The 26,961-nt window shown below is 38.2% G+C and overlaps 1 protein-coding gene across 1 annotated transcript in view; it reads right to left on the reverse strand.

Moving 5' to 3' along the window:
• The window catches only part of Nkain3 (sodium/potassium transporting ATPase interacting 3), a 619,021-nt gene that overhangs the window by 284,006 nt on the left and 308,054 nt on the right, over positions 1 to 26,961 (reverse strand). The window contains exon 3 of the mRNA XM_005361913.3: positions 24,260 to 24,340. Within this exon, the coding sequence (XP_005361970.1) occupies positions 24,260 to 24,340 (81 nt within the window). The remainder of the gene's footprint in view (positions 1 to 24,259; positions 24,341 to 26,961) is intronic.

A 26,961-nucleotide genomic window follows, 5' to 3' on the forward strand; every position in this document is an offset into this window, starting at 1 on the left:
CTTATGTTGAAAAAAATGAATACTAAAAACATCAACCAAACAAACACAAAAAGTAGAGAAAGTTAGTTGAGTGAGCATCAACTGTGCATGTATGTACTTAGCTCTCTTTGCTTCTTACTGTGGATGTGATGAAACCTGCTACTTTAAGTTTCTCTCACCTTGACATACATGCTATGATGGACTGGGAATTTTAGGTCAAACAAATCCTTTTTTCTGTAAGCTGCTTTTGGTCTGAATATTTATCACAACAACAGAAATAAAACTGGAACACTGGCTTTGCAATGTAACCCCTGCCTCCATCATTAGCATTGCATCCTACTCCTAGGTCCTTTCTCAGTTCTACGACTAGAGACTCGTCATCAAACACAGACCTAACTATTTCTTCAGGTCTTTGTTTTCTGACAAAGTTAAACTAAATGCATTTGTATGCTTGTCTCTTAATAAGCTTTCATTGCAGGAGTTCCAGCTAACGAACCAAAACTGGACAGAAGGAAAAGTTGTTTTGTCTTTCCCACAATATTTATCATATCCTCACACCTTCAAATCCGGACCCCAGTTTATTAATTTTACGTTTCAAGGATGCACCTTACTACTTTTTTTGGCCATATTAACAAGCTTTGCACTAAGAGCTAACAAGACTGCTTAAAGTAAAACATCTTTTCACAACTTCTTTCAGCTGCATAGCCTGTCTCACGCTTGAACACTTCTATTTCACCGTTAAAGAAAGCAACTCCAGTTGGAAATTGTCAAGTAAAATTCAGTAAAGGTAAACAAATAGATGTGTCATGCAGCTGCACAATGAGAAGTAGGCAAGGACCAGTCTCTTCTTCTGCCGGGACATCATCACCTTCAGAGTATAGTTATATTATTTCCACAAGTTGGAGCCTGGCATCCATCAAACATCACAGCCAAAGTGGAATGAGAATGCTGAGCTCAACAACGGAAACAATGGAGAAACCTTCCTTCCTTCCTTCCTTCCTTCCTTCCTTCCTTCCTTCCTTCCTTCCTTCCACCTATACTTCCTCTCTCTTTTTCATTCTAATTATTTCCCAACCTCCCTCAGAAAACAAAGCAAAATAACAAAAATGAGGAAAAGAAAAAGTGACCACAATTTATTGTTTTATATATGGGGAGTAATCATGTAGAATAACAGTGGTTTATAATCAGAACTTCATAATACAGCAGCATTAAACTGCTTCGAATTTAGGACTTGTCTCCTCCTAACTGGCCCTCTGACTTCTATGGGATGCATTTGGATTCTGATAAACCAGTTAGATTCTTCTAACCCTGAATTGGCATCGCATCTCTGAAACATCCACATTCTTGGGTGTGTACATTTAGGGTTAAACTACCTTCTTAGTCATCATCTTTTATATCTTTATTGAGAAGTTCAATTTCTCAAGTGCAATTTATTCAGATGCAGAGTGAAATGAAATGAGTTGGCTAGGACAAAACGAGAAAAAGTGGGGGGAGCTACAGTAAGTTGAAGATTCCATGGCAGATTTTGTGCTATGGATGATTAGTGAGTACAGCAAGTGGAGTGGCCAGCATTTCAAAATCTAGTCCCCAAGCTAGGTCAAAGACTTTATGAAATCTGGCACTGGAGTGATGATTTAGGACAGCCCCCAGTGCTTGAATTCACAGGGTGACTATGCTAAGTCTTCCTACCATCTTTTGTTATGTAGCCTTGGTGTCACACAGTGAAACAAACTTCTGTTTATTCATAAATCCCTGATATATAAAGCTTTTCTACTGCTTACAGAAGACAGAAAGCCACTTTTGGGAAGGAGAGAAATGTATGAAACAGCAAAATATCTGTCTGGTTCTGCTTTTTTTCTTTGCATGTTGTGTCTCTCTTATGTAGTAGTTGTTAATAATGGAAATGATCTTAGCCTTGGAGAGATCAGTCCAGATTGAACAGTGAATTTTTCAAGTATCATTTGTGTGACCATTGAAAATTGTTTATCTTCTGCAATATTCTATTTACTTACTTATGTAATAAGCAAACACTTTTTATGCAAGAGTGAGGGTACTGGAAAATGAGTTCCTGAGGCAAACCTGCTTGGCAACCAATAGGTCTTCAATGGCCCAACTTCTGTCTTCCTACTTGAGTCTAAGTTCTTTGCATCTAAAGATAGTCTCATTCTGATTTAACCTCAACATATGCTGTCAAGGCGCACTAGTAATTAAAGATGATATGATCAGTGTGGTATAATTAAAGAGTGTGTATTTATTTGGTATATTATCCCATCCTAGGACAGAGCTTCTAAGACCCCATGGATCTTCTGAGTGGCAGTAATTTTTGTTTGTTTGTTTTGGTTTTTTTTCTGTGATGTTAATATGGAGCTCCTTTAAATTATAATTGATTTTGTTACTAAAATGACTTTTGGAAGTAGAGTGGGGTTAGAAAGCTTCATAAAAAGAACTGGTTGTCAGAATAACAAACTACATAACTAGAAAGCTGGACCTGTCAGTCCACACTTGTAGAGAATAAATTCAGCCACTGAAGGTGATTGATTTAACCAACCTTGACTACATAGCAAAACCGAGGATTAATGCCTACAATATTCAAAGAATTTTAAAATCTCAGTTAAGAAATCAATAAAATGAATATACAGGCTAGTAAATTTAACAAGAACTTCTCAAAAGAAGAAACACAAATGATCAATAAACAAAAAAATGTTTATTCTTCAGGGGAATGCCAATCAAAATTGCATCAGATTTACACCTTACCCCAATCAGAAAGGCAGTCACTAATAAAACACTACCAAATGTTGGTAGAATATAGACAAATGAACATTCTTGTACAACTGGTTTAAACCATTCCAGCTGTAATGGAAGTTGGCACAGAGATATTTCAAGAAAATGAAAGTAGATTTGCTATGTGACTCACATGTACTATTCCTATGTATGTAACCAAAGAACTCCAAGTCCACGTGCATTTTGTTTACGACAGCACTATTCACGATACTAAGTTATAGAACCAAGCCAGCTGTCCACCCATAGAAGAATGGGTAAAGAAAATGTGAGGATTTTTTTTTTGGCTGTCAAGAAGAATGCAATAATGGCATCTACAAGAAAATGTATGCAGCTAATGTTTAAATAGATAACCTAAAATTATACATGTACTGGAGACACTTCTATAATATTTGAAAAACTCTTGAATAATTTAATTCTGGGAACATGTTATATGTAAAAATGTTAGACTGGCAAGGACATGGAGACCTCCTCTCTCCCCATCTATCTTTCTCATGGTTGTTTCTGCTTTGTATCCCTTATGACAAACTCCGAGTCACTACGGTGGTTCTAAATCTTCCTAATACTGCAATCCTTTAATATAATCCCTCATGTTGTGATGACCCCTAACTATAATATTATTTTTATTGCTACTTTATAACTGTAATTTTGCTACTGTTATGAATTGTAATATAAATATCTGTCTTCCTAAGGTCTTAGGAGACACCTGGGAAAGGTTCATTTGACTCCCAAAAAGATTGGTACCCATAGGTTGAAAAGTGCCATCTTAAAGTGACTAACTAATCTCTTGTCCTACATTGTTTTCTTGCTAGCACTTTATAATACATTATATTGTGATTAATTATTTGCATCTCTTCCACCAAAATAAGAGCAAATTCTTTTTATCCCCAAGTTGTATTGTTAGTATGTACAATATCACTATAAGAATAACAGATAGAAACTGGGCAGACATGGATCTCAAATCAGAAGCTACAGTTCAGGATCTTGTCCTTGGCTATAAGTTGTACAGTCCTTGATTCTGTCCTGGTCTGTGATTTATAGTGCCAGAAATGTTTGAGGTCTTGGGTTTCTACTCTGGCTTCTTGCTCTTTCGTTTCCTATTATATAGGCTGAGCAGCACTTCCTGGAAGTTGAATGTGAGGACAAGACAGAAATTGAGGGGCATGAACACCTTAGGAATTGCTCAACTGCAGCTCATCCTCCCAGGCAGCAACCAAGTAAGGCCTTAGAAACTGTAGATGGGAAGTTCTCATCTGTGAAACTGTAACTGAATTCTTTTCTAAAAGCATGCTCTCCTTTGTCTGTGAAATTTATTATTTGGGTTCAATAGCCAGAAACCACTGCCTCAGGAGACTTTTGTAGCTCTTTATTTTTTTTTTTTTTCAGAACCCGGGCTCCTTACCCTATCCCTGAGCAATGGGGCATCTGAGGTGAAATTGTCTTTCTTATTCTCAAGGAAGCCTTCTTTTCTTTAGTAACACCAGTGTTATTAGAACTAAATGCTCAATAAATGGGTTGGACAACTGTTTGGTTTGGAAACTAAGAAAAGAAATGTTTAAGAGAGTTGGAACTCATGTAAAATAAAAATTCTAAAATGATTTTCTGTAAAAAGCACATAGAAAGTGAACATTTTTCAGCAAACAGCACGCCTTTGGCACATCTACAATGCCATTATTTCTTACCTCACATACCTGACAAAGTGTTTTGATTGCTGCTGTCATGTTCTGAAAAACACCTAGAGCTACTGGAAGGAAAATACAATATAAATGCAAACTAATAATACACGGCTTCTGTTTGATGCCCCTAATAAAGTATGTGGAGTTTTCCACGACCCAGTGAAAAATGAAATAGGGAGGTGTAAGGGTAAAAGCTAGATCAAGTTGAAATCATTACAGGCTGACCCAAGCAGCCAGACAGCTTAGAATGCAAATCTCTCTTGATTTTAGCCATAGAAATTATTTCCTGATGCTTTCAAGCTTTCTTTCTGAAACAATTAGGAAAATATTTGTTATTTTTATAATAAGGCTTAAAGTAATGACTCTCATTCTTCCAGGTGGTAGTTACAAATGCCCAATACTACATAAAGAACAACATTTAGATTCAAAAGAAGTTGCTTATTGATATTCCAAAGCAACACTTCCAAAATTATCAGGTAAAATAATTTGTACCTGACTGATGTGGGAAGAATATTGTGTACCCAACAAGCAAATCCTAAAGACAGCCAAGCCACTCTGGATCTGTCACTCTTCAACGTAATGACCTCAAGGTGCTCCATTCATGGAAACTTTTATTGCATTAATATTTATAACATAATGACAAACTTGTGAATTAAGCAAGAATCATAATCTAATACTAAATGTGATTTATTAAGCAGTTCAATGCTTTTCCGTTATGATGAATTAATAAACATTTACGTTTTGCATTTAATATTTGACGTGAGACAGAAATAATTAAACAAATGGTCTTTTTGCCCTCTTCCCCGCCCTCAGTTTCGAGAACAAAATTTTGCGTGGCGATCAGTGCCAACAAACAAGAGAGTGACCACCATTTTGGAAAGGATCTCCTAGACCCAACTGATAAGTCAAAGAAAAAGTAAGAGTGGGCACTTTGTTCTAAATGATAACAAGAGACAATTGTGGAATCGGTAGAAAGAAGCTGATTTGGATTACCGTTCAGAGGAGCCTTATTGGTAGATTAAAGAATGAAGGGCGCAGGCAACCAGGATGGGTAGCAAAGAAAAAGGTACTTTAGTCCCGAAACAAAAAGGGCATCCCTTGCTGTTTTAATTTCTGGAGCGTGTGGGAGGTGTTTCAAGACATATGAATTCAGAGATGCCAAACTCACAGATGCAGGAAGTGAAGCCATTCTTGGGTCTGGGTATCAGGGTATCTGGCTTGCTCAGGGCTCTCAGGGGAAGAGAAGGTAGGTCTGCAAAGCCACAACATGGACATGCTTTCCCTCCCAACTTTGCAGGGGAGCCGCCTGATTTCAGGCAGAGATTCTACAGCTAGAGTATCTTAACTTAACTAGTATGTCTCAGGTTTCAGATTCATTTAATTGGTAAAGATGACACATGCTAGAGTTTTTCATGGAAAACTCAATTCAGTTTTTTTTTTTAAAGGACATTGGCCCAGGCAATTTTAGATTATGAAGAGCAATCACAACTCAGATTTGCAAGATATAAGCTTGCTAAAATTCACCAGAAAAAAATAATTGAAATCAATGTAAACACTGAGAATAAATTTCAAAGTATATCAAAAGTTCCTTTTTGGTAAGCTCCAAAAATGATTCATTATGGGCCACACTTTGTTGTGTGTAAATTATGACGTGCTTCAGCTCATGAATATTCATCCACCAGCAATCATCCTTCCCCATCCCCAGGATTACAAATTCTCTGGAGGGTTGAACCTATTTTCAAGCATGAAGAAATTCAATATGAAAAAATTATTTTTACTGACTTAACACCAATGGGGAGAATAAGTGGAAAGAAATTACACTAATAAAAAGGGGATTTTTCTTTAATCATTTTCTTATGAAGAACTGCCAAGTAGGCTCGTGATGGGAGGTGCAAGCGATGATATCCCCCACGATGGCGCAGGATTGAAGAAATATGGACAGTGATTTCTTTTCCAAGAAATAAAAGCTTAACAGCTCCCCCTCATAAATGCAGTGCATTAGAACACCTAGGCTGAAAAGGTGCTTAATGGTTGCGAGAGAGAATACATCACCCTTCTGTGACAATGCTCATCTGCATACACCAGCTAGGCTCACCAGGGGATGTGGGCTCAGGGGCCTCCCACGTAGAAATATAGGCATTCTCAGGGAAAAGCAGTTCCTCGATAAACTTTATAACCTCATTCCCAACTCCAGCTGTCAGTTTACAGCTTTCCAGATTGACGTCTTAAATCAAGAAAATGCCACATGCATACAGTAACTGGCCTAATCTTTTCTGTAAATTGCTGCCTGTGGTTTTCAAAAAACATAGTAAATTGCCGGCAATTGACAATGCTTCGCTCTGTGCAGCCAACTTCACTCCTGCAGTTAACAAGTCAGTCTCAATTATTCATGCACATCACCCAATGTCTAGGCTCTTTCTGACATCCATTGATTTCAGACATCAGGAAGCCGCCTTTCATACTGAACTGAAATCCATATTGTGCCCTCCGCATGCAAAATTGGATGCAAGGATAATAACCCCAGTTATTATTATGCCTCAGTATCTCAGTTAATGGTGAGCACAGCTCACTGGACATCTGGTGCTTCTGATGCTGTTCCAAAGCAGGGCAAACTCATTTCTCAAATATCGGGACAGCCTCAGTGCCCTAATATTTCAAATACTCGGGAGAAATGTCTTCTTTATTAATTTTATAATTAGAGGACAAAAAGAAATGATGAATTGTATCTACTAAGCAAAGCTTCGCATGGCCCCTTTAGAACTATGTTTTCAAATGGCTGCACTTTGTTCTAGAAAGAGAGTCAATTCCTGTCTTAAGAATTTGCTCAAGCAAATTGAATCTTCATTGCTAAAATGAATGTAGAAATAGGGCGCTTGTTCTTTTTTTAAAAAAAATGTTTATTTATTTATTTATTATGTATACAATATTCTGTCTGTGTGTATGCCTGCAGGCCAGCAGAGGGCACCAGACCCCATTACAGATGGTTGTGAGCCACCATGTGGTTGCTGGGAATTGAACTCAGGACCTTTGGAAGAGCAGGCAATGCTCTTAACCTCTGAGCCATCTCTCCAGCCCCCAGGGTGCTTGTTCTTAAAGGATTTCTCCAGGGCATTTTTGCTTGCATCATCGTGCTTCCTTAAGGGGATTCTGTGGGAAGCATACTTACCTGTCGTTGAAACAGTGTTTGAGTCATTACTGGCTCTGAGCTAAACAGTGGACAGTACGATGAAGAGTCTTATTTTTGAGGAGTACACTTGTCTCTCTACGCTCAGGAAAGTGAACCCCAGCAACATCAAGAGGATCCTGTAGATGCAATTGCCCCTTGTGTATCAGAAGGCATTTTTAGGTCCCTGACAGGCACAGCACGTAACTTGAGACCTTTATTTTGAACGTATCTCAGCACAATCACCTCTGCAGAGCAGTGACCCCAGTTCTGACCCCTGTAACCCCATGGAGTTCTCTCTGCAGGGCACGCTGACCAAAGGAGAGTTTGAAAAAGGAGTGTGTGCTGAGGTGCAGTGTTTGAAGACGTCATTAGAGAAAAAAATTAAAAGTGGAACCTCAAAGAGCTTTTCTGAAGGATAGTAGGTCCATGCTAACCTCTCTGCTAAGGTCAGACAGTCACTTGAAATGCTTTTCTTTACACCTAAGCTCATGTTCTCTGGGAAAGCAGCTGCTGATCCTGGGAAAGACTGTGCTCCCTGCCCGGGTTTACAGTTTGTTCTCTTTCCATTATCACCTACCCACTTGATACATCCTCTTCTTAGTACTCATTGAATGTTTGCCTGTTCCTTTATCCACAGCTTCTAAATGGCACTGCTTACGTATTTTCCCTCTAACTTTACAAGAGTGTCAAGACTATATAGACTCAGAAGACTTGGTACACTTTGAGTGTTTGCCTTTATTCTAGTGATACAAAATTAACGTTGTCTGTCAGATAAGTATCCCTGAAGCATCTAAATGAACAAGAGGAGGAGTGGTAGGTACACTGAAGTATATTTTGTGTCTAAGATATGCATTAGTTACTTTTTCTAATGCTGTGGCAAAACATCATAGCCAAGGTAACTTATAAAAAGAGGGGTTTATTTAGTTTAGGGTTCCAGAAGGATAATAGGGCTTCATGATGGGGAAGTGGCAGGAACAGGAAATTGAGAATTCACATCTTCAAACCACAAGCATAAAGCAGAGAGCCAACTGGGGATAGAGTGAGTCTGAGAAAGCTCAAAGCCTGTTCTCTGTGATGTACTTCCTCCAGTACATCGTACCCGTCCTGAACAGCGCAACTAACTGGGAACTAAGCATTGAAATGCCTGTGATGGCGGGGACATCTTGTTCAAACCACCACACAATTTAATAAAAGCATAAGCTGAGGATACCGTACACTGAACACATTAGGAGGCTAACACTTGTAAATAGCCAGATTGTTGCGGGAGGTCCTCCTATTCCTCCAGCCTATAGCCGCTGAGGGGTGGAGTAAACAGAACAGAATGCTGGGAGGAAGAGGAAGTGAGGTAAGACGCCTCAGACAGAGACTTGACAGCTCTGCTCTCTGGAGCAGAGACGAAATGCTCCCCTCTCCCGGAGATGCGATTCAGCTCCGACCCAGGATGGACATAGGCTAGAATCTTCCCCGTAAGACCGGTGCTCACAGATTATTAGAGATGGGTTGATCAGGATATCAGAATTAGGCAGTAAGGGCTAGAGCTAAAGGGCCAAGCAGTGTTTAAATGAATACAATTTGTGTGTTGTTGTTTCGGGGCATAAGCTAGCAGGCAGCCGGGGTGCTGAGGACTCAGCCCCGCTGCCCCAATTACTACAGATGGCGCCTCAGCGGCTATAGGCTGGAGGAGTGGGAGGTCCTCCTGCAACACCAGATCTTTGGGCATGGTGCTTAGGAGCCAGTAATCAAGATAAGAGGAACTGTTCACTTCTGCTTGACTGTTGAGATGATGTTTTTGGCATCATATTGCAAATTCTAAAACAATGGCTGATGTATATATTTTAATAGAAAAAAGAACACAGAGGGTTCAATTAATTGTGATCCCGTGTCTAATGCACTGTTGACATTTTCAAGGTCATCACAGAACCAACATGATAGCCATTTCTGTAGTAGCAAACTAGTGGTCACTTTATTTCCTCATCTTTAGAACAGGTCAGTGCTCTTTTACATGAAGCAATTTTGCAAATGTGATTGAAACAAGGCTTGTCAGATAGAGGGATTACCCTGTACAACCACCTGAACCCAGTTTTAATTCCAGGAGTCCTTAAAAGTAGAGGAAAATATCTAGCTGCAGAAAATCGGAGATTTCCTTTTGAGAAGCTCATGACCAACACTTTTGGCTTTGGAGATGAAGGGATTCATCGCTAATCATGTGGCCATCTTGAAGGTACTAGAAAGAAACCAGTCACTAGAAAGAAATACAGTACAGCCCTACAGACACCTTGATTTTGGCCCTTGGAGACCTATGTATTTCTGACCTACAAAAATAAAGGTGGTAAATCCGAATTGGTTGACTACGTGTAGACCTGTTTTTAATAACTCTTAAACAGCAATTCCACTGTATTCCACAATATCTCAGCTGCCAGAATTCTCCCTCTGTGTGTGTGTGTGCGCGTGCGTGCATGAAAGGGAGAGAGAGAGAGAGAGAGAGAGAGAGAGAGAGAGAGAGAGAGAGAACTGCAACTTCAGATAAAAGCAGGATTTTCTTAGATTCCTAACCAGCAAGGGGACTGGGTACTAAAAGGCGAGCAGAAGCCTTTTCCACCATGGTTAACGAAAGGACGATTAAATGGATGTGGGCATCTAGGAAGAGGAAAAATGGAAATCTACTGTTTATATTTGTAATTTAATATAAAGGGACATTTTTCATTTGAATTTTATTAAATTTTAGTCATTTGCCTCGTCTGATGTAGTTCAAATATTTAGGTTCCTTTAAAAAGCTGTCAACAACTAGGAGAGTAAAAGTAGATTACTTTTAAGGTCTCTATTCATACAATAAAAGTAACCCTTATATGGCTTTATCAGTCTCCCCTCTTCTCACCTCTCTGTACTCCTCTACCTTCGATGACCATTGTCCCACTCTACTTCTGTGTGGTCAGCATATTTTAGCTCATACATTTGAGAGATAGCATGTGGGATTTGTCTTCTGTCATTTGCTTTGCGTCATTTCATATTAGGTTTCACAGTGACATCCATACAGACACAAATGACATGAGTTAATTATTGTTTTAAATAAGAGTATTAGTCCATTGTATATATGCTACATTCTCTTTATCCATTCAGCCGTTAAAGAGCACATCAGTTGATTTCATATCATGGTTATTTTGAGTAGCACTGCAATGAGCACATGCGTTCAGGTGTCTTTTTAGCAGTCTGAGTTCATTTGTTTGGATATATGCCCAGTGGTGGGTTTTTGTGCTGATTTTGACCTGCGCACACACTGCAATTATTCTTAAGACAAGTGCATGCTGAATGACTCCTATATTGCTTCTATTGCTGAGTCAGGAAGCAGGGAAAGGTGAGTCAATGATGAGGTCCTCCGAAGGGCAGAGAGACATCAACTTAATCCTGACATTGCACACCTCAGTAGATCCTTCGTTGCCTTTTTCTCTCAACTCCTGGCCTCCATGCCACACTCTGACTGAGTCAGGTCAGCTAATTCTGCCAAATCAGAATAATCTTCACATTAGGTGATTCTTCTCCTTCCTCCTCTGGCTATATACAAGTGTTACCTTCCTAATGTGTTCAGTGTACAGTGTTCTCAACTTACGCTTTTATTAAATTGTGTGGTAGTTTGAACAAGATGTCCCCGCCATCACAGGCATTTCAATCCTTAGTTCCAGTAGGTTGCGCTGTTCGGGATGGGTACAAGAGGACTAGAATCTTTTATGCTTCTTCACCCCTTCCCTGGGTATGTCCATATTATAGCTGGCACACCACATTGTCCCACTTGTAGGCAGACACTGGCGTGTTAGGATCAGTTCAACGACTTAGGGGTTGTCCTTATGCTAACACCACTTTGAGTCAACAAGTCAACAGCAAGAAACCCATCTTCCTGCTCCATTCTCATATTTGACACTACACTTCTCTGCCAAGTCACTTATCACACTCTTCCCAATATATATGCTTGGTTCCCTCATCATTCCGCTCTTCTTACAGTCATCCACTTATCCTTCCTCAACCAGGGATCCACAGTTCTTGTGCTAGAACAGCATGTTGGGAAATACTGGGCCCTCAGTGGCGGCTGTAATCAGACAATTAGCCAATCAGGTGTCCAGGTACTTTCAGAGGCATCTGTGTTCATGCCACTGGTCCAATTTAGTCTCAAGTCTCCGACCAATAATTTTTCATGGTGTCACAACACCTGCTCATAGATTTGCTGTAAAAAACCAATTTAGTAGAGATTATTATTATCTATGATTTTATCTCATCAGGCCATAGAGGAAAAAAAATGATAAAAGCCTTGAAATGATTTGTGATCTGTATCTGCAATATTCCTGGGAGGGGTGTTGTTGAGTGATTGTCAACATGGGTTCCCCTCTCAAGTACAGGGTCATTCTACACGCTTCATTCAGCAGAAGACTATATGTATAATTTTATCTTATAAGTTCGCCAGTAGTATACACTGTCATTTGTGTTTAGGGAAGTTAGTAAATTATCTAAATATGTTTATAAGATTTTTTTCTTTGCAATGTAACCACAGAAAATGTCACCTGAAAATCATTGCCATGATTGTACTCTTAATTGATGCTTAACAGCAAAGAGATTGTGCTCTCTAAACAAACTAATTACCAGCATAAGAAAATCCCTAATCTTAACGGCAATTACATGTGTTGTGTTTGTTTTACACGTTGTTCTTCCAAAGCAATCTCATGTTCAATTGACTGCATCACAAACTCTACACTAGCATCCTTAAATTGCCTTTCAAAGGCAGCAAAGCCTTCGAATACAAGCTGCAAAAGTGAGCTCTCTGCAGTACCCAACTATCCAGATCATAATGTTTATACAGAACTCATCATCTGAGGTCTACATCAGTGTGGCCTAGGGTTATGTAATAGGGTTTTTTTTTAACCGAAATAATTGCAGATTTTCAAATAGCTGCTTATTGAATATGGTCAGATATTTTATCAAATTTAGATGTCCATCAAGGCAGGTCACTTCATGGGTGGGACAGAGCCATCACTGCCTGAAGTAAGGATCTCTAGAAACTCCTAGTATCAATTTAAAACTGGCTTTGTAAAATACAGACTACTTCCCAATTTCTTTTTCAAGGTGAGAAGCGGGAAGGGGGAGGGATATATGTCTATATGCATTAGTTCTTTGTGCATCACTGAGAACAAAACTCTTGATATTAACAACTAAGTGGAAGATGTTTTATTTTGTCTCATGGTTTCAGAGGTGTTGACCCATTGTGATGGAAAGGCCAAGAGAAAAGATCCACATGGTGGCCAACAAGTCTTTAGAAGGAGAATAGTATCATAATAGGAGCAGGGTATTATGACCCTTGTCTGTAATCCCAACACACAGGAGGATCAGGAGTTCAGGGCCTGGTCTACATGAAAATCATGTTGCCTCAAAATCAAACAATAACAAAGCAAACAAAACAAAACAGGAAAGCAATATGAGCAGAACTATGGCAGGAAAGGTGTAAGCTACATAAAGCAGCCAAGACCATGCCTCAGTGGTCTATTCTTCTAAGCAGATTCCACTTACCATAGATCCATCAGTCTTTCAGATGCTATAAACATTTGAATCAATGCATGTATTAAGTCATCATTCTATGAAAGCCATGATGACCTAATGGAATCTCGACATGTCACTGCAGACACAGTCAGAGTTGTGTTTCACTCATTTCCTAGGTGAATCTTTATCCACCAGGATTCAGATTTAACCTCTGAAAAAGTCTCAAGAGGTTGGCTTAGGTGAATACTTGAAGACGATGTGAAAGAACAGATTTAAATCTCTTGTTGCAAAGATGCTGATTTTTCATGTACCTCACTGTTACTCATTTTATTACCCAATTTATTAAAGAATGGGATGGAGATTTGAGACAGGATTTGATCCCTTATTTAATCAGCAAAACAAAAACCATTTCATGATTATAACATGATTTTTAAATACAAATCATGATACATACATATCATTCTTTAAAGTTTTATCTCAGTTATATTTTTAGTAAAAAAAACAAAAAACAATAAAATACAAAGAGCAGAGCTTCAGCAATTCTAGGTAAATTTTCAGAGTTGTGATGCCACATATCTATAATCCTATATGGGAGTTGAATCAGGAGGATAAGTACATAGGGCTTTTCAATGTAGTGTCTCTAATCATAAAACATGACCACCAGCTATTAATAAAGACATATTTGAACTTCAACAGAAACACATGAGATTATCACATAAAATTCTAATTTACATCTCCTGATATTACTTGGGATTGCTGTAATCATGTGGTAGTTTGTGATTTCTGTAATATCACACAACATTAAGTTGATCTTTTAGTGTAAAGATCACAGTAATGTTGGTATTTGATGAAGTTTATAGAAGTACAAGATGACAGCTGGGTGGTGGCGGCACACACCTTTAATCTCAGCACTTGGGAGGCAGAAACAGGTGGATTTCTGTGAATATGTGGCCATCCTGGCCTACAGAGTGAGTACCAGGACAGCCAGGATTACTTTCTGCTTCACAGAGAAACTCTGTCTTAAAAAAAAAAAAATTACAAGACGATGTTCAATCTTGCTTTACTGAAGAAAAGCTCCAGGAAGAATCAGGCCCTCAATGAACACAGGTGCTGGGACTTTGTCTTAAGCATTCCAGGCACTAACTCCCACACCAAAGGAAAGGGTGTGGTTTAAAATCTTTGGAATAAGGTACACATAGCTTCTTTTATGTTGGCCTTCTAGTTTAAAAGAACAATTTTTGCTTTGCCAGAGATAGAAATGAACATCTTTATAACTCAGATTTATTGTCTGAGAACATGCTGTCATATTTTTCTTTAATAGCTGGACAGACACACTAACAACCCCTGATGAAGATTAATGATGAAAAATGTTCTTTTAGAGGAGCATGGTTCGTGTGCACTAATATATTAATTCAGAACCAAAGTGCTTTGTTATCATAGAGAATGAGCATTCTTACAATGTCTGTTGTCCTGCATACCCCACTTTTGTCAAGAAACAGTAAAGAGGATTTGCTTTCTGTATCTACAAAAATAAACTGTTTTGCTAAGAGTCTAGGATTTTATTCTGAGTTATTTGCCACATACATTGCTTTTGAACAAGATATTTAGCATCCAATCTCTAACCCTTTATGAATATGACATTTTAAGATCCATTTCAGCAAATTTTGAGATAGGAATAGCTCATTAAAAGAAAAGGTAAAACTGAGTTATAATAAAATCTGTAAGTTGTGTATTTATAAGTAGAAAAGGAAATACATTGTACAGTATGATTTACCTTGAAATTCTCATCAGAAAAAGAAGTCTATTAGGCCAAAGGAAATAAATAAATCTCAGAAACCGTAAAGCACTAAAACAGACTGTGAGTCGTTTGCCATGCAATGCTTTGTGTGTAGAGATCAGACTTCATTGTCTGATTGTCTTGATTCGTTGTCCCTGCCCAAAGACAAGATTGCTGGAAGGATTTGACCTTGAAGGGAAACAAATATTGACCAAGAAAAATAATTTACTAAGTAATTACACAGACAAATCTCCTGATGACAATACGCCTTGAAAAGAATGACTTCACTGGGGCTGCCAGGCTGCTAGCCGGGACAGTGTACAAGAAGATTCCACAGAGGACTCTCACGAGCAGCCTTGTCTGTTTATGTAAAATGAGACACATGGAGTGCTATTATTGCCTTTGAGAAATAAATGGATTACATTTCTTTAAGAACTAAAATACCTACAAGCAGAAAATGTGGGTGGAACAGGACAGAGGAAACAAATGTTTGGGTTATTTTTGGTGAGTGGGGGGGGATGCAATGTGGTGTGATGGGAGTCATCAGGCCTGACATTCCATTATTGCCCACATGCCTTGAGCAAGGCAGCTTCTCCTCTTTGAGGCTCCTTATCTTTAAAATGAAGATGATAATATCTACTCTGGAGTTATGAACACAACAGCAAAGGCAAAACATAGTACCTGTATGAAGGCTGCGATGAGTTAGCTCAGTCCTCCCCTTGCAGTGTTTAAGAAGGCTTTTGGTCAAAGTTCATAATTAAGATTGGATAAATTTTCGTAGAGCTGACTTCTTCTTATGACAAATTGATGTTCATATAAAGTAATACACATTCAGAATTCTATGAAAATGTGATGCATTTGACATTCTCTAAGGTCACTAATATACAGGTTTTTACAGATACTTCAAGAAAACGCAATAAAAATAAATAGTAGCCTAGTGTTTCTACCATTAACAAAAAACTTAAAAAGATGTTATTAAGATAGCTATCTAATTTTTTTAGAATGAAAAAATATAACTCAAGTTCTCACTGTAACTTACAACTTTCAGTATTTCTAGAGGAAGAAAACTACGAGGGATGAGTGAGATCCTGAGCAAATACTTGTTATCACAGGAACAGAAATGTCAAAGACCTCAAATCCCCAGTTTCACTGGAATGGCAAGGCTTTCCCAAAGAGAGGCTCAGAGGCATTGCAAAGCCTTCCTCTGGTTCATCTGTGGAGATTAAGAGATATGTTTTGATCAGAGAGGACAGAGAGATTTTCTGATGTGTCTGTACTTTCTTTATTCCTTTGCTATTACTAGTCTGGGTTCAAGTGAAACAAGCATGTTGTAGAAAATGAGAGATTTTTGCATTTATGTTCTGAATATATTCCTCAGGAGATCTTAAATTCCAAAGAAGTGGCATTAGGTTAATATTGAGCTTTTTAAAATGGCATTAAAAAAGACAGAGGCTGTCCAAGATGCTTGAAGTATTTCTAACAGGAGCAGCAAGGATACACAAAGAACCTATCTGCTCATGTAGATCAGGAAGTTGTTTACATGCTGAAGGGAAGAATTTAAGGAACAGCATTGCAGTTAGGAAGTTAATGTGCAGAGCTGAGATCCTGTCAGAAGGGACTGCTTCACACTTCTCTAAACCACTGAGTCCTACAAGTCTCCATTATGCAGCTCTTGCATACTAAAAAACATATGCCCTCATGCTATGCCGAAGAACTTTCTAATCCCTGCACTTGTATTATCTCATTCAGTTCTGCCAACAGTTCTGTAACACGGTTGCTTTGCTTTTCCTGGTTTTGCAGAAAAGGGAGCTGCAACTCGAGAAGATGACATTATTTTGGCACTTTTTGTTACCCACATACAGTCATCTGCAAAAACAATCCACCCATCCCCTTCAAGTGCTAGATGTGGGAATAATCAATGTATGCAAGATCATAGGGGCAGACACCTGCTGCATGGCTAGGTAGCACATGAGATAAATGCAAAGGGAACATCTTAAAGCTGCCACCAAAGGCCTCGTAAGAATTTAACTGGGTTTCAAATCATTCGTGAGAGTGTGCACTATCCATTAATAAAAATGATCAGGCTGAGCTCTGAGATGACCTCAGTCATCCCTGACTCTTGAGGCCGCATCTAGTCCTTTTTGAAAAGACCTGGCTTTGTGCAATCAGTTAGACTTCCAGTCCAGAACCTGGTCTGCTTGGCAAAGCAGCAGATGGTGGCTCCAGATGGGACAATCACATTCTCTCCCATTACACCTTAGTCATGTAAAGCAGATGAACAACAGCTGGGCCCTCTTTCCAGTTAAGCAGTAGCTTTCTGAAAAGACTGTTACTGCTACTGGGCCTCTGAATGTTTCTAAACCCCATTCTGTAGCCTCTTGGTTATCTGAGCCTCTGTCTTTGCTTCCTTCTCTCTGCTTGGGTGGGGCATATTAAGAGGCCTTCTGTCCAATGACACCCAGGAATCCAGATATACTGTGAATAGTAAAGGCTAATTCACAGGGGAGCTTAGTTTTGAAGCAAAGCATACATTTTTTCAGCCCATTATTTTATTTTCATCCAGTTTGATTTCCTGCCAGTTACTGATTCTGTTACTAAAGATTGCTTTCTTTACTAATACAAGTTTTCCCTCATGCATTCTAAAATAATTAAAAATTTAATACAATAAGTAAAACATGAGATATATATGTGTGTGTATTTGTATGTTTGAAACACATTTGTTCAAATATAACCCTACAAAGGTAGCCCTATAAATGTATGTGGTCAAATTACAGAGCAAGCGGATATTGGTTTGTAGATAGGGAATACCTACTACAAAAAGTAATAAACAAACAATATAAATAAAACAGCAATGTGGCAAACATGATAGTATTATAGAAACAGGTCCTATAACATTTATTACTTCATAAAAGACACCATAAATCAGTGTCAAGTCTATTCAGTAAACACTATTTGTACCATGGTAAAACTAGGGAAGGTATTGGTTAGATAATCACCTTGTACAATTCAGAAAAATTAAGCTGCACAGGACTAAAGACCAAAATATCATGTAGTAGCACAAATGTAAAAGACACAAATTATAACAAAAAGAGTAAAAGAAGTTGGTACCTTATTTTAGTTAGGGTTTTTATTGCTGTGAAGAGACACCATGACCATGATGTCTTATAAATGAAAACATTTAACTGAGGTGCTCACTTGAAGTTTCAGAGGTTCAGTCCATTATTATCATGGTGGAGAATATGACAGGGTGCAAGCAGACATGGTGCAAGCAGACATGGTGCTGAAGCTGAGAGTCCTACATCTTGACTCAGAGGCAACAGGAAGTTGACTGTCACAGTGAGTGAAACTTGAAAAAAGGACCTTCAAGACTGCCCCCACAGTGACACACTTCCTCCATCAAGACCATATCTCTTCCTAGTATCACTTCCTTTGGGGGACCTTTTCTTTCAAAACATCACATACCTTATCACATTGAACAACATTTAATATTTAAGAAATATTAAAAAATTAAACAAGATAAATTAAGTTCTTTTCATTTGCAGTTAGTAACAGTCCTCCAGATACACACACAAAGAGGAAAGGAACCTAGTTTATGTTTCATTTGCTGGCTAGTTTTATGCCAATTTGACATAAGTTAGAGTCATCAGAGAGGAGGGAGTTGCAATTAAGAAATTTTTTCTGTAAGATCAGACTGTAGGATATTTTCTAAATTAAGGATTGGTGTGGGAGCAACCAGTGCATTGTGGGTGGGGGCACTTCTGGACTGATGGTTTTGTGTTTTATAAGAAAGCAGAGAAACAAGACAGTAAACAGCATTCTTCCACGGGCTCATCAACAACCTTGTCTCTAGGTTTCTACTCTGTCTTGACTTCTCCAACAATAAGTAGTGATGTGGAAGCATATACCAAATAAACTGTCTCCTCCTCAATTTACTGTGACCATAATATCTCATCACAGTAACACTAATTACAACATTCATAAGAGAAAACAATAGGCATGAAAACTATATACACTTATATACTACATAATACCATCTAAAATTTTGAAGTTAATAAGAATTTAGTGACAACATTGAGATGGATGTCATTAAGTTAAATAGCTTTAAAAAGCACCCACAATGCAGACTAACTTTACAGTATCACTTTTTCTGTGGAGTAACCCAAGTGTTGTTAGGATTTCAGCGACAACACAACTCTCACATAATATATAATACCAGAATGATGTCAGATCAGAAATCCATCTTGAAAATATTGATTTATCTTTCATTGTCTAAAAAGCGGGTTAAGATTAGCATGGCTTCTTGTTGTTGTTTTTGCTTCCGTGTGGGTTTGAGGGTGTTTTTTTATGTTAATTTTTGTTTGGCTATTTTTTTTCTATTTTTGGCTATGTTAACTTTGCTTTCATTGTGTTAAGGAACCCAGTGTTTTCCTGCTAAAGTCGAAAGTTATTGGTGTTTTTCTATGTCTATATCGTCTCTACCATCTTTAATAACAATGGGAATTTGAGTTGCTCTTTCCTCTGTCTCAGAATTAGTTGTCTTTGTACTAATCTAAAGCAAAAAGTGTGGGGTCATATAAAATAGTTCAATTGCTTTCTTTTGATCTCCAGATGTCAGGTTGCACAATTTTACAAACTTTCCATTTTGGCAATATTTGGTTGAGTGTATAGATTCTGAGCCCTGCTTGGGGTCACCTATAAATAAACTGCTTCTTCACTATGCTCTGCAAAATTATTTTAAACTTACCTTAAATTTATACCGTGACTTGTATTTCAAATTGTCTGCCTTGATTTTCAAACATTAAAAGATTTTCTAAATATTTTAACTATTGTAGATTCCAAGTCACTGTTTTATTTGTGGCAGAGTGCTCTGCAAAATTTCTGCTATTGGTATTTAGAGAGACTTTTTTTGTGACCCAGAAAACAGTTTTGGTCACCATTTCACAGACATTTTAAGAAAACATACATTTTGTTTTTCTGACTGTAATTTAGTATAGTCATTGGTAACATATTGGTAATCATTGGTTGCTTGTGTTGTGTAAACTTTTTACTTCTATTGAATTGTTTCTATGTTTTTTATTAATAAGTATAAAAGTATTGTTAAGTTTTAACGTTTATTTCATGTTCCCAATTTCTCTCTTTGTTTTATGTAATTGAACAATTTGAGCTTTGGTATGTTTTAGGATTATTGCATCTGAATGATGAATTAATATTTTTATTACTATAGAACCTTTCTTTTCATCTGTATGATAATACTAACTAGGAGGTTACTTTTTGATATTAATATGACCAGAAAGATTTTCTATTTGTGTTTTCATATCCTATTCCTTATATCTTTTAAATGTCCTTGAATGTATACATTTAAATATATTTTATATCAATAACATTGAGTCCTCCTTTTTAGAAGTCCAACACTCTAGCACCTATCTTTTACTATCAGGCTTAGTCTATTTATATTTCACATATATTATTGGCATATTTGGTTTTTAAGCCACTGAACTGACCTGTTTATTTTGTTTATATCAAGTGTTTCCTACCTCCCTATTTGTTCTCATTGTATCATTACTTCTTTACTAGTACCAACTAATCACTCATATACCATGGTGAACTGACTCCTAGATTCATAGACACACAGTGTCATTACTCGGGTGTTTGCAGGAAGATTCTATTCTATATCTGTGTCATAGGGAGAGAAACATTCTTTCTTGAAGGGAACAGCGAGACTCAAGAGGCTCATGAAAGCTGTAAGAACAGGAAACTCAGCATGCTTACAGGACTCACAGAACTCATGCTACAAATTACCCAAATAGGATGCAATTGCTTGAGGGAAAAAACACCATAAGGTAGACAACTGCTTTAGAGTCATATAGGGAGTTCCAGTGATGTGGTTGTGTGAATAGTCAGTCATGCTGGGGTAAGACCTCTTAGTTGTGAAGCAACCATTGTCTTACCTGTCCCCTGTGATCAATTCCCATAAGGTCATTATTTCTTTCATGGTCAATCTTGTCAACTTTGTTGGATCTGGAGTCACTACAAGACACATATCTGTAATTTATTAGGGTATTTTTTTTAAGAATTAATTTTTGGAGAGACCCTCCTTTGGAATGAGCAATGTTTTCTACCAGCAGCTCAGCCTGAAGGACAAGCTGTTGATTTTTACCTTCCCACCTGTGTTCTTGCCTTGCTGACAAGTGCGTCTCCTGTGTGACTGCCACTACAGCTGTTGGCCTTTGCTGAGGTTGGTGTCTGACTGCTTTGGCTTGTTGAGAACTACTGCAGACCAGTGACTCTCAAGAGTGGAACTGTTGAAGCACTCTTTCTTATAGACTCAGCAATGACCAGGTCCTCAGCCCCTTCGGCTGGCAGACAGCCATTGTTAGGTTGCCCAACCCGAACAGTACCAGCCAATATAATAAATCCCTTCTGTAGTATATGCCCACCCTAGCCATTCTGTTTATCAGGAAACCCCCGCTGACACAAATTGATTAAGCTGGACTTGGACAGAACTGTTTCTTTAGTTAATTGTTGCACTCTCTCTCTGGTATGAATAAACCTTACTGTACATTTGCCTAGGAAAAAGAGCGCCACAGGTTCTTTGTTCCATAATGCATGTCTGGGTGAAACTCACAGTGCAGGGTAGCTTCTGTTAACCCACTAAAGTGGCTAGTTACAGGAAATGCTTTAGGAAGTAGCAGGAGATGGAGAACTCTCTCCAATAAGTTCAGTCCATAAGCGATCACACATGGATGTGTGAGTTCTTGGGAAACAGAATCCAGCTGGAAGCTTGGTAGGGGTATTTGTTTGTCAAGGGTCCTTAACTTTACTCTTTCAGAGTAGTTTCCTGGAGGCTCCATTTGAGATTAAACTGTGGTGAGCCAGAAAGGCTATAATAAACGATCAACAGAAAATAGGAAGAATGTTCTTTTTTGGAGTCACGCATCTTTTTAACTAAAAATACATGTTGACAGTTTAATGGATTTTGAATGGGTTAAAAATGAATAACCAAGGTGACAAGTTCATCAAACTGTTGGACTCAACACGGTTCTGGCTTCATATATGTTTTTCTAATGATGCTATTCTTACAAGGAACTCATACATGAGCAGTAATGCAAGTGCAGCCACAGAGAGGCGCATGTGGAGGTCTCTTGGCACTCCTAAACACGTGTATCTGCCCCGGTCCCATACGTCCTAAACATGTGGATCTGCCCAGCTCCCATTCTTCCTAAACAGATCCCATCCTGGTCAAGTCTTATCTCATACCCTGACATCTATTGTCCAATAAAAGGGGACCAAAACAAAACAAAAAGAAAAATCCTTTGACATACACATTGAGGCTGGAAAAACAGTAACAAAAAACAGCCCATAAATTAATCTGGAGCAATAGGTAACTAGACTTGTGCAGAACAAATGCCTGCTGTTATTTATCTTTATTGTCCCACAGGATTGTTTTGAAGCTTACATAGTTACCACATATGATAAGCATAAATGGTGCCATACAGTAAACCAACATTTACTATCACCATTACTGACAAAGTTGACCCTATTACGATGTTTTCCACAGGCTCTGGGGGGGGGAGGGAAGTGATTGGTTCACAGCCCACACTAAATGCAAAAGTTGAAGCCTGAAGAAAATGCTAATTATTGGAACACAGTATTCCTCAGGCTAGCTTATTCCAAATCAATTCATGAGGAAGACAATAAAAGACGATTTTCACTCAGAGGAATGAATAAAACCCATGAATTCAAGTTACAATTCAAGCCATCAGGTAGAAAATTAGGGGCTGAATACTGTGTTTAACTTTAACTCATGATGCTTTTATTCATCAGACTTGCATTTTAAAATGCCCAATTATCTGCATTTACAGGCTTCACTACCTAGATGCAGAGCTGAGTCAAACTTTATATCCTATAAATTAGTGATGATGAACAATCAGCAATGAAATTCATCAAGGAGGCAGTGAGTGCAATGGTTCTCAACATTCCTAACATTGTGACCCTTTAGATAGATCCTGGGGTGGTGCTGACCCCAGCCATAAAATTAGTGCATTGCTACTTCACAACTGTAATTTTGCTACTGTTATGAATCATAATGTAAATATCTGATATGCAGCATATCTGATGTGAGATCCCCATGGGAGTCACAACCCACAGATTGAGAACCACTCTACTAGAACTTGTTTGGGAACCTCAGTAGCAGAAATGTCATTTATGGCCTCTGAGCACTCTGATGGGACAAATGATGACAAGATCCAATTTTAAAATCATCATAGTATAGGAAAAGTAAACAAACCACTTCTGCAAGCTCTACTAGAAACCCCTCATAATATCTACAATAATATCTACATCAATAATATTCAAATCAGACATGCTTCTTTCACTATGTACTTCAGTAGAGTTCAAGAGTTTTAGGACCTGTGGCTATCATGGTAGAATTTTAAGATCAGGACCCTACATGCAGGTAGAGGACTATATGCTGTGTACAACTTCAGATCATCAGAAAACAACAGAAAGATTGCTTCAAATTAATTTAACAATAAAATATCTAAAATTAAAAACTTCCATGCACAATAATAAGCTTCCATACACAACTCTCGGAATTATACTGCAATGTTTCTTTTTTTTTCAGTGAAAACTCTGCCAAGTAACAGTATTTTCAAGAATAATAATAAGAAATTTAACAAACTTTTACATTTTAGTAACACTCAAAAGACATGTTTTCAGGAATCCAGATACAAATAACAGCTGTAAAGAGTGAGAAATGACATCTGTACCGTCTTTAGAGGAAAGAACCTTCTGTGTGATGGGAACTTCAGGACAGAAATCACCACACGCATGTGCTTACATGTTGGTAAATGAGGCTCCGCTGTGATCTACAGAGTTTCCGTTCTTTCCGACCACTCTTCTACAGTAAGCACGAATGCCCAAAGCCCCTTTTACATTAATATAAGTACTGATGACCATTGTGATATCATGCATTAATCAATGGGCGAGAGAATTAACTAGAAGATTAATTTCAACTTTGGTATAACAAAGAGAAATTTGAAATTCCTTTATATTAGCATGCATTCCTCCAAGTTTATTTTCTCACAAATAGAATATAGACAGTATTTTTTTTAAGGTAAGGTCTCATATAGCTGAGTCTGCATTTACTGTGCAGCTAAGTATAACCTTGAAATTATCCTCATATCTCAATCTCCCTAGTGTTGTGATTACAGACACAAGACACATACCAACTTGGACTATTTTTGATTAGTACTATGGCTAACTAGTCTATATTTCTTTACTTAACTATAATAATGCAAATGTATATCATAGTTAATTCATAACTGTCCCGTTTTATAGTGTATTTTAAAGGCATGATAAACTCACCTTAGAGAGGCCACCTACTTCCAAATAAAAGCAGATGATGAACACATTCCAGGTGACCCAGAGGGCGGTCCACACTGTATACTGGATAGCAAAGAGTTGAGAGAAAGAGAGAAAAGAAGTAGAGATGAAAACCACATATTTGAAATAAATCAGTAATAGAAATGTCAGTAAATATGTCCTTTGTAAGAAAAGAGGGTACAGTAAAAAAAAAACCCTCTTTTTATGAGGTACCTTAAGATTTAAAATTTGAAAGTCCAGTTACTCCTACTGTTTTCAGTGGATGTCTAGAAGCCTAGACTTCTAAAACTCTTTTCTATCTTAAAGGTCCAACTTAACTCTGAGTGCTCATGTGATTTCTGTTTTCTGTGCATTACCTTTGCAAAAGAAGACAATGTGCAGTGTTCTGTGAGCCATCAGTATGCCTATACCTGTCTATGTATCTAGGTACTACCATAATCTCTATCTGCTATCTATCTACATCAGTATATCTAACGCTTCCGATAGATTAGACAGGGAAATTTCCAGTTCATCATCATACATTGCCTAACTTTAGAGATTTAGAGACAATAGAACCTCCATATCTCTGCATGAAGACTGCGAGAACGGATATGTGTTGTAAAGTTATCTAACTCTCCTCTGTTGCATTATTTTACTAAAAATAAAGCTCATGCCCCTGTAATCAAATGGTGAACGTTTAACCATGTGAAATATCTTTAACCTCTCCTTGCTGTTTAGCTGGTATGGGTCTGTGGACCTGAGTGTAATTCTCTTCTACTTTACAGGTAATATCCACTTATAAATGAATCAATAGAGGAGGGATTAAGAGGGGGTGCAAGAATCTCCCCAGGAAGAATTAATAGAATAGATTGTGAGGGGTGTGCTGGGGGGGCAGTTGGGGTTAAGAACAGCAGGGATCAAGGAGGGGACAGAAGGAGAAAATACTGGGAGATATGACTGGAATTGGGGGGGGCATTTTGTACAATGGAAACCCCACTGAATCTATGAGAGTAACCTTAGCAAAGACTCCTAGTAACAGGGGACACAAAACCTGAATATGGCATCTTCTGTAACTAGGCATGTCCTCAAGTGGAGGGATTGGGACACCATCCCAGCCACAAAACAACCTTCAACCTACAGTTTGGTCTGTCTGTTCTCAAACAGTAGTCTAGTATTATCATCATCAAAGAGACCAGAGCGACTTCATCCAGTCACTGATGGGAGCAGGTGCAGAGTCCCACGGCCAAACATTAGGCAGAGTTCGGGAAGTCCCGTGGAGGAGGGGAGGAAGGATTGGAGGAAAAAGAAGGGTCAGGAACATCAAGAGAATATGTTCCATAGGATCAACTGACTGGAACTCATGGGAGCTCACAGAGATAAGGGAGCTGTAGGGGTGTGGCCTAGGTCCTCAGCATATATATTTTGCCTGAGTAGCTTAATGTTCTCGTGGGATGCCTAACAGTGGGAGTGGGTGTGTCTATGACTCTTGTCTGCATTTGGAACCCTTTCCCCCCTACTGGTTAACCTCATCTTGCCTTAATATGGTATTATCTGCCTGGCATTATTGTAACATTTATGGCATGTATGGTTGATTTCCCTGGGAGGCTTTCTATTTTCTGAGGGGAGACAGTGAGAGACTCTGGGAGGCGGGAAAGGAGGGAATGTGGGCAGGATGTAATATATGTGAGTAGAATAAAAAAATAATGAATAAAAATGTCTCTAAAAATCTCAGAAATTAATAACTAAGAGAGTGAGCAAATAAATAGCAGATTTCTATTATGAAAAATACCTTTCATTCACATCCTGCTGGGAAAGGTCAGAAACAACATCAGTAAGAGCATTAGTCAAACTGATTTCATATAGTGGAGATTAGACTACTCCATGGAGATGCAGGGTCCTAGATAACTGAAGGTTGTGTTGTAAGCACAGTCGACTGGTTAAATTCAATAGTTTGCAAGCTTATCTTAGTGTACTGGAAAAATCTATGAATTCTTGAAATAGGCATGTAGTCAAATCATTCTTCTCTATGAGTGATTTCAATCACGGCAGCCTGTTCTTAAAACAACATTTTGAATTTATTTCCCTTATATTATCTTATCTGGGTCAAATAACAGAAATATGAACTTTAGGTACTATATTAAACACCATGATTTTATCAAAAGTTTACTAAAAGTGTTTATAAGATTCAAGTTACAGTGCCTTTGTAGTGATGATTTTAAAGGGATTACAAATGATCTCATGCAGATGTCTAGACTGTGTGAATATATTTGACATAACATTATTCTTTTCTGGGAGTGTTTTGCCTTTTGAAAAAAAGATAATAAAATAATTTAGGGCTCCATAGTCACTGTGAATTTATATTAGATCATGTTATAGAGGTCACATACATAGTGATAAGTTGTGATGGTTTAGGTATTTGTAGCTGTTCCCAAAGGCATCCAAACACATTTTTCTGAGCCATGCACTATCCCCATGGATACTGAAAGGAGCTTATCTACATCCTTAATGGGATAAATTTATACATCACAACTACAGAAATAAAGACGCTCTGCTAATCAGAGGGCAGCTAGCATGATGATGCACACTCCAAATTAATTAAGTGTCTCAGAGTAGGCCAGCAATGCTGAATATCAAGTCGGGAGGACACATCAGTGAAAATGGATAAGGAAACGCTTCAGCTGAGGCCAAGACTGATCCACAACAGA

The sequence above is a fragment of the Microtus ochrogaster genome, linkage group LG5 (genome assembly GCF_000317375.1).
Source record: "Microtus ochrogaster isolate Prairie Vole_2 linkage group LG5, MicOch1.0, whole genome shotgun sequence".
NCBI classification, from domain to species: domain Eukaryota; kingdom Metazoa; phylum Chordata; class Mammalia; order Rodentia; family Cricetidae; genus Microtus; species Microtus ochrogaster.